Source organism: Otolemur garnettii, unplaced genomic scaffold, assembly GCF_000181295.1.
Source record: "Otolemur garnettii isolate 467f Iridium unplaced genomic scaffold, OtoGar3 scaffold00176, whole genome shotgun sequence".
In the NCBI taxonomy this organism is placed as follows: domain Eukaryota; kingdom Metazoa; phylum Chordata; class Mammalia; order Primates; family Galagidae; genus Otolemur; species Otolemur garnettii.
The window spans coordinates 3,221,452-3,232,820 of NW_003852571.1; the positions used below are offsets into that span (position 1 = coordinate 3,221,452).

Sequence of the window (11,369 nt, forward strand, 5' to 3'; positions counted from 1 at the left end):
GGCCAGGGCGGGGCGAGCGCAGGGTGGGCCGGGCCGAGCACCGGGCGCAGAGCGCCGCGGCCGCTCCGGGGAGGATGCGCAACGCCGCGCGACGCCAGCCCTCCTGCAACTGGCTTACCCTGGGTCTCAACGTCCGGTCTCGCTCGTTCGTCCTCCGTACTGCCTGTGCCCTTTTGCAGCCCCTTCCCGGGGGTCCCGGGCAGCCACAGCACTAGGGACTCGGGCTGAGGAACAGCTGCGGAAGCGCCATCGGGACGGCGGCGCGAAGCACCGAGGAGGTGAGGGCGACGCTGCCGTGCGTATGTCTTGGCCTTCACGTGTATCTGTCTCTGCGCGGGGCCCATCTGCGGCGTCCTCCTAGGGGTCGCGGGCCACCTGCCCTCCGACTCCACAGCCCTGGTTCTGGATCTCCCCGGGCGGGCAGGGCGGGGTCTCGGGCCGCTGCGGAAACAGGAAAGGCGCGGGGCAAGGCTGTGCTGCGGGGCGCGGGGCGCAGGGCGCAGGGTCCCTCGCCGGCCAGGCCGGGGAACCCCACGGACAACTGAAAGGACTCGGGGAGCGTGGCCTTTGAGGTATTCTGGTGCCCGGGTTACATTTTAACTTCTAGTTACCTGCTGTCTCTTCTGCGAAATGAAACCTTGCCCTTTTAGGGTTGCAAATAGGCTTATGGAAAAAACAGCATTCTGGAATTCATTTGCTCGTTGGAAAATCTCAATTACTTCAGGTCCGAGTATTAAATTGTAGGGGTCTCGAGTTTACTAATGTAGATTGAAAAAAATGCATCTTATCATTTAAAAATACCACTTCAGATGCAAAATTTAAAATGCACACTGCCATCGTAGTAATACATGTTTTAAAGATAATGAACAAGAGGAAAAAACGGTAGGCCAGCGCACATTAAATTTTGTATACTATTGTGGAGGGGGATTTAGATACTTAAGGACAGCTTTGAATTAAAAAATTTCAAAGATAAAATATTTTGCTCCCAATTAGGGATTGCAGTTATAGAACAGTGTTATTTTATATATATTTTGTATTCAAATACAGATATTTTATTTATTTTTATTTATATTTATTTTTGAGACAGGCCTCAAGCTATTGCCCTGGGTAGAGTGCCATGGCGTCACAGCTCACAGCAACCTCAAACTCCTGGGCTTAAGCGATTCTCTTGCCTCAGCCTCGAAAGTAGCTGGTGCCTGCCACAATGCCAGGCTATTTTTTGGTTGTAATTGTCGTTGTTTGGCAGGCCCAGGCTGGATTTGAACCTGCCAGCTCTGGTGTATGTGGCTGGCACCTTAGCTGCTTGAGCTACAGGTGCCACTACAAATACAGGTATTTTATAATTTAAAAGACTTATTCTTGGGGCAGAAGAAAAGGCTGAAGGCCTTGAGGAAAGTCCCTGGGCTTTCAGGTGGCTCCTTCGTCTACATGGATGACAAATATGGGGTGAATACCAGCCAAGCTCTTCTCATGCTCCAACCTATAAACCACATACCACAGGCCCAGGTGTCTCTTGGGGAGGGGCAAGAGCCAGCCTGGAGCACACAGCCATACTGGGCAAGGGGCTCACTGTGCAGGGGCAGCTACTGCACTGACAACCCTAGATAGCCACACAGAGAAGCACTAGATGGGAAAGGGGAGCAGGATGGGGTGGAGCTGCATGCAGCATGCTGTCCCACCCCTAGACCCCAAAAGGTCCTTGATTCCCTCTGAGTGAAACTGTGCTCTTCTTGTCCTGGAAATATAAACAGAAAGACAACTGTCATATTGCTGATCTCCCTGAGCTGGAAAGAAGGAAGATTGAGGTGACTGTTCTTAGATGTAGAAAAATTTACTAAGGGTATTTGGTTACAGGTGTAGTCCCTCCAACGTCCAAGACATAGCACATGACCTGGTGCTTTTGTGACCTGTATATCTCTTTGCAAACTGGCCATCATAAGTAAAGGGGTGTGTTCAGGGAGCTGGCACCTGCTTGCCTTAGCACTAGGGCACAGTGTTGCCAGCTCCGTCCCCCTCTCTGCCATCAAGGAAGCTCCTCTCCCCTTGTAACTGTGTGAAGTCAAGCTGACCCCATAGGCTGCTTCCATGACACAGAATCATTACCCATAATAAGCATTTCTTAACTCAATCTATTTCTGCCAATTGTTTTAAATCTTTCTCATTAGCTGTGTTAGGCATGCTATTATCTTAATCTTAATGTCCATGTCAGAGTTTGACAAGTCAGCAGGGGATCCTGCTTGGCTGCCAAAGCTACTTGATGCAGTTACAGCTCCCCAGACTCACTCTGCAGGGCTCCCAGCAGACTCATCTCCAGTTTTATTTATTTATTTTTTTGAGACAGAGCCTCAAGCTATCCTCCAGGGTAAGGTGCTGGGGCATCACAGCTCACAGCAACCTCCAACTCCTGGGCTCAAGCGAGTCTTCCTGCCTCAGCCTCCCAAGTAGCTGGGACCACAGGTGCATGCCACAACGCCTGGCTATTTTTTGGTTGCAGCCGGCATTGTTGTTTGGCGGGCCTGGGCTGGATTCATACCCACCACCTTAGGTGTATGTGGCTGGCGCCTTAGCCACTTGAGCCACAGGCGCCGAGCCTATTTATTTATTTTTATTAAATCATAAACACATAGATCATGTATACATTAATGCATTTATGGGGTACAATGTGCTGATTTCATATAGAATTAGGAACGCTTACATCACACTTGTTAATATGTACCTCATCTCATTTACTTAATTACTGTGTTAAGACATTTATACTCTATACTAATAGATCCGGAACTATAGAAGACCTCAGTCTCCCGAAATCTGGGAAGAGGTGAAAAGAAAAGCACGTATACAAGCTTATTCAGACCAATCTGGTTTTTGTCAAGTCTTCCTATTTGTGTAAATTAATAAATAAAGAGAAAATAGTGAGAGACAGATTCCAACACCACCTGCCCCAACTAATGCCAACCTTGTCTGGGAGGCCACTGCCACAACTCAGGTCTGAGCTGAAAAGGCTGTAGAAACAATTTTAATATTCTGAAGGAGTTGACACAAAGCCCAGAGGAAGTGGTTGACACAGGGGTAGAAGTAAAAAATGAATAAGTAAATAAAAAATAAAAGACTTATTCTTGAACAATAACACAAAGTCATTTTTCTTTAGCTTCTCAGATTCTTTTTTGCTTTCAAGTCTGGTCAGGTTACTTGTCAATAAGTCACTAAATAAAAGATCATTCAGCAACAAAACACATATTTTCTGTTTCATATTAGGTAAATACATTCTGACTTAGGAGAGTGGATCAATGCATAGCCATCAGATCAGCCTCAGTTCACCAGCAGCATACATTCTTTAAAAGGTGAGGGGACTCTGATTCTCCTGGAAAATTAGAGCTACTATGGTATCTAACCTACCTTCTTTGTTTTATGGACACATCTGTGAGTTCCAAAGTCGGGTCTGTCTACCTTTGGGTCTTAGTACAGCCTGTGGAGGCTAGATAGTCTTCTAGTGGGTCATCAGTTGAGAATCTTAATACAACTGACAGATTGTACTTGGGGAGTGAAAAAGAAATCATTTAAGTAATTTCCATTTTATTTGTTTATTTAGAGATGAAGACTGGCTATGTTCCCTAGACTAGATTTGAGCTCCTGGGCTCAAATTCCACCTCAGCGTCCCAAATAGCTGGAATTACAGGGATGTGCCACTGTGTCCTGCTAGTCATTTTAATTTTTAAACCCAAACCTGCTAATGCAAAGGAAAGCCCCTAATACATGGTATGGACAGAATTTTTCATCATTCAATCACAGGAAGGACAGCCACATAGAATGTAGACCTTATCCAAGTTTCCTGGTTTTTATTTTCACAGTCTGGTTGTACAAGAGGGTTAAACACATTTTCTCATCATGTAATGAGTGAGCAGGAAGAGATGGCGCATTCAGGCTCAGGTGTGGGGCCTCATGTTGCTGTGATGAGAACCCATTTCATGTTGTCTAAGAACACATTCTCTGTCCTTTCCCTGTGGCAGTTGGGACTTGGAGGGGAGAGTAGTAACATTTACTTATTCTGGCTGTGTGCCTACTTACTGTTATAGTTGAAATAAAGTTTAAGGTTTACTTCTGGTGAGGAAAGGGAATGGTGACTTAGCATAGCTCATTGAACAAACAGAGAGTACTGGGCATCAGCTGCCATCTTTCATTTCCTGCTGTCTTCCTGCTCCCTGATCGCCCATAACTTTATGAATTGATTATCACTGAGTCCAGCCTGTTAGGTCTTACTGGCTGCTAATGTTTACCTTCAGACCTAATTCTGACATAGGAGGATTTGCTTTTCTCAAGAGAGCCATGTTGGCTGGACACAGTGGCTCATGCCTATAATACTAGCACTTTGAGAGGCCAAGGCTGGAGAGAATCATTTGAGCCTAAGAGTTTGAGACCAACCTGAGCAACACAGTGAGACATTGTTGCTATAAAAAAAAGTTTAAATTAGGGCGGCACCTGTGGCTCAAGGAGTAGGGCGCTGGCCCCATATTCCCAAGGTGGCAGGTTCAAACCCAGCCCCGGCCAAAAACTGCAAAAAAAAAAAAAAAGTTTAAATTAGCCAGGTGTGGTGGCTTGTGTTTGTAGCGCCAGCTACTCAGAAGGCTGAGGCAGGAGGATCACTTGAGCGGTTTGAGGTTTGAGGTTTGAGGCCGTGGTGGTTGCTGGCGGTGGGCAGGTTTCCTTCAGCTGTGTCAGGATTGAGTGAGGCTGCTTGGTCTGCAAGTGGGTTAAATAAGGTCAGTCTGTGCCCACTGGGAAGCAGCCGCTGGGTAGGAGGGATGTAACCTACTGAGCGCCTTTGAATGGTATGCTGGCCTTGTTGGTGCCATTTCTGGGACCACTCCCATCCCATTAGCTCTACAAATTAATCGAATTAATTGTCTTCATTGTAGGAGGAAAAAGGGGAATGTTTTGGCCATAACATTGAAGGACAGAGAAAGAGAGAGAGGGTTAAACACATTTTCCCATCATTTTTTTCTTCTACCTAAATTTTCTTGATTTAGTATTCCCAACCTCAGACCCTTGGGAATACTAAATCAATAAATTATAGGTAGAAGAAGAAAAGGAGTTTCCCAAGATTTGAGGAAAAGGAATGAATTCAGTTTAATGATCTGGCATTTGAAGTTTTCTAAATATTGTTTTTTATTCTGGTTTTTTTTTTTTTTTGGACAGAGCCTCAAGTTGTCCCCCTGGGTAGAGTGCTGTGGCATCACAGCTCACAGCAACCTCCAACTCCAGGGCTCAAGCGAGTCTTCTGTCTCCGCCTCCCAAGTAGCTGGGACCACAGGTACCCACCACAACGCCTGGCTATTTTTTTGGTTACAGCCGTTATTGTTGTTTGGCGGGCCTGGGCTGGATTCGAACCCGCCACATTAGGTGTATGTGGCTAGCGCCTTAGCCACTTGAGCCACAGGCGCCGAGCCTGTTTTTTATTCTGTTAATTTAAAAAATGATCACTTTATACCAGAGAGCCAATTAGCATGGTGCTAGGGTTCTCTCAAGGAAGTCTCTAGGAGCTCTCTTTCTCTCTCTCTTTATCCTCTGTTTTCCCTCTTCCCTCCTGATGCAGGGGTGTCCTGACAAAGGGAAGAAATCCTGCTGACTTGCCAAGTGTGTTTTTTTCTTCCCAGGAAAACATTCAGGTACAGCTCAGTGAGACAGCAGGGGTTGCAGTGGGTAGAGTTTTTATTTTTGCAAGGTGGTGGGAGTAATTTCTTAAATCCATCTCCTCCAGAGTTTCAGGGCTAAAGTTATTATTATTTTTTTTTTGGAGACAGAGTCACCCTCGGTACAGTGCTGTTGCATCACAGCTCACAGCAACCTAGGACTCTTGGACTTAAGTGATTCTCTTGCCTCAGCCTCCCGAGTAGCTGGGACTACAGGCACCTGCCACAATGCCCAGCTATTTTTTGGTTGTTGTTGTCATTGTTGTTTGGCAGGCCCAGGTTGGATTTGAACCCGCCAGCTCCCGTGTATGTGGCTGGCACTCTAGCTGCTGAGCTACAGACACCGAGCCCAGGGCTAAAGTTCTTAAAGGTGGTTTGGTAAACAGAGGGCTAGAGAATTGGATTGCAGATTACTGGGGATGAGCTTGTGGGACTGAGATGCAGCCTTTAGTGTTCCAGTTGAAAGGTCTCCTGAGCAGGGATCTCCAGGCTGTGGGAGACGGCCTTCCTACACAGGTCCAACTGGGTCAATGGGTCCCTTGAATGCAGTCTGAAAAATATCTTAAAGCTGAGTCTTCCAGTTGACCATGTCAGTGTCATCTATAGAGTCACAGGTTTGAGGTTTAAGCACAGCAGTGTCATCCATAGGAGTAGTGCACGGCTCACAAATCTTGGCCTGTCAAGGAGGTTGGTGCCATTAAGCAGTGACCAATTACAGCAGCAAGGAAGTTAGGGAACAATAACTAGTTAAATTCTGGCATATCTATACTTTTATAACATCAAACTTGTATGGATGGCTATGACTCAAGAGTCCGCCAGTGAGGTATAGGAAAGTATTACTGAGACGGGGACAGATAACAGAGCTTGCTCCACAGACAGGGCTGGAGGGGGCACCTATGGGCCAGTGGTAGTGTAATCTTCAAAAACCCTGTACGTGACTGGCACTGTCTTGAGGTCAGGCCATGAAGATTAATCGTGAACTGCTATCACAGAAAGGTGAGCCCACTTTAATCCATCTTTGGGGGCTCCCGGGCTAGTGACTTGCCAGCAACTTGTGTGATCAGGGAGCTCAGGGTCTGGTGTGGTCAGAATAGCTGCACACAGGCTCTCCCAACCGACCCTCCTTTCCTGCCTTCTCCCTGCTTTGCTCCCTCCTTCTTTCTTTCCAAGTCTTCTTCTGGTTGAGTGGCTCTGTTATTTCTTTTTGGGAAAAAGAACACAGAAGTTTGGGGCAAGGGCCAGAGCTCCCCAGCCTCTGGCTTGGTGGTGGTGTGGTTTCTGTACCACGGCTCACATGTCTGTCACTGCAACAGCACCTGCAGATACCAGCTATGTGGGGGCCAGGCTGGGGGCCCAAGGTACCTGAAGTGCAAACCCTCAGCCTGTCTCTATGTCCTCTGACTGCTCTTTCAGTCCAGGGAAGCCAGAGGACCAGTTTTGTGTTTAGACGCCATAGTACCCCGCTTTGGGCTGGGCCTATGAGGACATGTTGTTGACACCCGGAGGGGGTTTCAGCCTAGTTGCCAGCAAATCTGCTGCTAGTCACTAGTCTAGTTGCTGATTGTACAAAGAACCATCTGTTGAGACAATCAGTCTTGCCAAGGAAGGAAGAAATTTTTAATACGAAAAAATACCTAAAATTTAATAGGAATTTTTTCTGTCTTGTCAGGAGAATTGGAGAAGCAGCTTCAAATCCATCTCTCTAACATGGATTTTGTTTACAGGGGGGGCCGTGTGCTTTGGGGCAGGTTGTGGGCTGGTGAGTCTTGGTATCTGCCCAGAGGCCTTCAGAATCTCATTTCCTTTGTCTTGCAGAAAATCCAGCATTTCTGGGAAACATTTCAAAAGGAGAGGATTCTAGAAAAACATAGGGGTCATTGAAATTTGTTCTCAGAGCTGCTTACAGTCATAGCTGCCCGGCAGGCTTCCCTCTTTTACAAGGAAGTGGGTGTGAAGGAGCAAGGACAAGTTGTCTTTCTATTCGTTTCCTCTCTGGGAGCTGGAGACCTTTGTAAGACTGCACAGATTTGCACTCTGCAGACTCTGCAGCCCAACCCAGGGAAGCTGGATCCTTCCCTCTCAGCTAGTCCTTTACAGTTTGAGGAAACAAAAAGTTTTAGGAAGTTTCAACTGCTGTTTTGGGCTTAACTTTCCGGATTTGGGGAGATTCTAGCCCTTTTGAAAGAAAACAACGTATCTATCTGTCAAACATTTACCTTGGATATTGCTATTTAATCATAACAAAGGAAACTGAATGGCTCTGAGGAGCGTAGTCAGTACTTCTTAGAGTAAGGTGACCAGACGTCCCGCTTTTGGTGGGACAGTCCCGATTTTTAACAATTTGTCCCGCGGCATTTAAAAAAAGTCCCGATTTTTGGAAAGAATGCACAACAAGCTAGGGATGGGCGGGAGAACGGGAAGGGAATATACGGTTTTTGGCTGCTGAAAAGGTTAATGTAACTCCATCTGGGAATGAAGAGGTTAATGTAACTTCATTTGGAAATGAAAAGGCTAATGTCAACTTCCTACTCCCCTTCTGGGCAAGGTTGCTCAGGTGGTATTGGAAGGATACTGGCTCCCTCCCCCGATTCTAGGCAAGGACAATTAGCTCAGAAGGAGCCAAACTGTCTGGAACAAACAAGTGTCCCCCTCCCCCCCCTCCAGGGTCCCTAACCATTAACAGCTAAACAGCTCAGCCAATAGCCCTGCCCCCTGTCAGTGGTGTCCCACTTTAATGTTAAAATCTGGTCACCTTACCTTAGAGTCTTTCTTTTTTGACAGAGCCTCACTCTGTCACCCTGGGTAGACTGCCATGGTGTCATTGCAGCTCACAGCAACATCCAACTCTTGGGCTCAAGCAATCCTCCTGCCTCAGCGTCCAAAGTAGCTGGAACTACAGATACCTGCTACGATGCCTGGCTAGTTTTTCTCTTTTTAGTAGAGATGGGGAGGGGTCTCACTCTTGCTTAGGCTGGTCTTGAACCTGTAAGCTCAGGTGATTCACCTGTCTCGGCCTCCCTGAGTGCTTGGATTACAGGCATGAGCCAGCATGACGGGCCCTCCTTTTTGCTCTTATGAATGTCAGCCAAGAGGAGAGCCCAGCCCTTGCTCTGCTAGTGCGTGGTGCTGCATTTGTGTAGTTAACTGCAGTCTGGCCACACGTGAGGTGGGTGAAGAGACAAGTTCTGCTGCTTCCTCCTGCCCACATCAGGGCAGACGGGCAACACGGGGCAGAGCTGTGCAGAGCATAGCTGCATGTCTCCAGTTGCCCGGGACAGTCCTGGTTTACACTGTTGTCCTGTTGTTATTATTGTCAGCGTCACTTTTTACTCTCAAAGATGTCTCCAGCTGGAAGATAAAAGCATTATGGTGTTTCTGGTTAGTGGCACCTTAGAGAAAACAGAGATGAGGAGGTAGTTATAAATGGAGATGAAGTATAGCTGTGTCCACTGGGGGACCCAGCTGAGGAGGATGTGGATTCTCAGAGAATTCTCATAAGTGCTGTTGATTCTAGAGTTTGGGGAAGGCTGGCTGCCTCTGACCTCTCCCTCTGAAGGACACACTTAGATTCTAACATTGGTTTCCCTTTTTAATGAAGGGAAACCTTCCCTCCCTCCCTCTTTTCTTTTTGTTTTAGGAGACAGGGTCTGGTTCTGTCACCCAGGCTGGAGTATAGTGGCCTCATCGTGGCTTGGAACTCCCATGCTCAAGTGACCCTACCACTTTAGCCTCCCAAAGTGCTGGGAGCCACTATGCCTGGCCAGATTTTCTTTATTCCTCAGTTAGGGTCTCTAGAAAGTCCCTTCCCTAACCCTTACCCCATAAGACTTCCAGGCCTTCTCTGCTGTCTGAGTTCTCTGCAGCCTCCTGGGGAAGGTCGCTGTCCTTATCTGAGCACAAATCAAGGAACCTGGAAGTAGAACACAGCCTCAGACTGTCCATCTTAGGGCAGCCTCTATCACATTTTCTCTTCAGAGGTCTCAAAAATAGATGCTTTCTTACAAGATGCAAAAGCTCATCTAAGATTTGGGATGACTGCATAAACATTTTGAAGGTTCCCACAGAGAAGCCATTGCACACAAAGGTCTTATAAAAGAAGGCTATTCACATTCCACAGCAGATGTGCGGGGCAGAGCCTCTCTGTGGCCATCTGGCTGCAGTTTTCAGTGCTTCCATTCACAGGCATAGCTCTCTGCCAGACCCTCACCCTAAGTCCAGCATGGAATGAACTCCTTGGATTTTGTGACATTGTCCATGAATATTCACTCCTTTTACAGAAAAGCAGAGTAGAAAAGTGATAAATTCATACCAAAGACAACATATCACAGTGGGTTTATGACCTCTTGAATTTTAAGGTTGTGGAAGGGGGTGGTAAGTCATTTTGGGAGTTGAATTATACTTCCACAATATCTGTTGAACTTTATTATATCTCCTCTTTTAACACCCTTCAAATGGGTTCCTATTTGATGATTTCGAGAGTATTAATAAAACTTCATTATCTCAGCGGGAAGGTCATTCTAATAGCATTATTCTGTCCTATGGAGGTGTGGAGACCTGGAAGGGGTCAGGGTATCCTGGTAGTGCTCGGGAGTATGACCACTGTAAAAGCACAAGGCAGTTTACTTGGGAGCATACCTTGATAGAGGGAGGTGGTGACACTGCTGATACTCAGGAGCGTGACCCACTTCTTTTCCTTTTCTTCGTAGGTACACCTGGATGCCTCTCCCTCTGTCCCCGTCTCACAGTTTTTCACGGTGACGTCTTGATGGATTTGACTCTTAGTTGCTGGGCAGCTCCGGGGCAGGAGAAATGGCTGTGATCAGACTGGGGTTTGGAAGGCGGAATTTTCGTCCGTTAAAGAGGAGGAGTTCTTTGCTGTTGAAACTTATAGCTGTTGTCTTGGCAGTGCTTCTGTTTTGTGAATTTTTAGTCTATTACTTAGTGATCTTTTGGTGTGATTGGCCTGCGGTGACAACTCCAGCCCATGGCAGCAAACCAGCGACTCTTGTGCCTGTGCTGAAAGTCATGTTTTTGGCAGATACCCACCTGCTTGGGGAAGTCAGAGGCCACTGGCTAGATAAGCTGCGAAGGTAAGAGTGATCAGGAAGCCTCCCGAGTGCCGCGGCAGAAATGATGGCTGTAGGGAACTCTTAGTTATTTTCCTCTTAAGGACATTTGTGGACATTTGAGTTCCCCTCATGCTTACTGTTTAGTGAACATAGTATGTATACAGGACCCCCGTAATGTGGGGGTCACCTGGGCTCCGATTAGTTTTGTACTTCGGCAAATTGCCAGGGCCCCTCCAAGCCCCTACCTGCTTGTTTGTAACAGAGGTAAAAGAATAAGCCTCAGAGGTGTGTGAAGATGGTGCCAAGCGCTGCTTGGCCACTGGGCATGGTCCCCTGAGGAGGACGCAGACCTGGGCTGGTGGCCCCTTTCAGTTTCACTGCCCTCCTCTGGGCAGCAGAAGTGTAGAGTGGGTGTGGCTATCTCCCTGGGAAAGGATCAGGTCCTGTGTCTCCAACTCAGACCAGCCCCTAGCATGGGCCACCTGTTTTTCCACAAGAAAGCTTTGTTGTTTTTAATTATTTTTTATTGTGTTCCACTTTTGAACAATTTATTTTTAGTTTTGGTAAAATATACATAATATGAAGTTTATCATTTTTGTCTTTTTTTTTTTTTTTT

General features: G+C 46.9%; 1 protein-coding gene across 1 annotated transcript in view; it reads left to right on the top strand.

Annotated features, from left to right (window-relative positions):
- Positions 1-228: 228 nt before the first annotated feature.
- The window catches only part of MPPE1 (metallophosphoesterase 1), a 22,023-nt gene continuing 10,882 nt past the window's right edge, over positions 229-11,369 (top strand). Inside the window, 3 exon segments of the mRNA XM_023519471.1 lie at positions 229-278; positions 3,253-3,338; positions 10,391-10,774. Coding sequence (XP_023375239.1) covers positions 10,494-10,774 — 281 coding nt within the window. The 5' untranslated portion in view covers positions 229-278; positions 3,253-3,338; positions 10,391-10,493.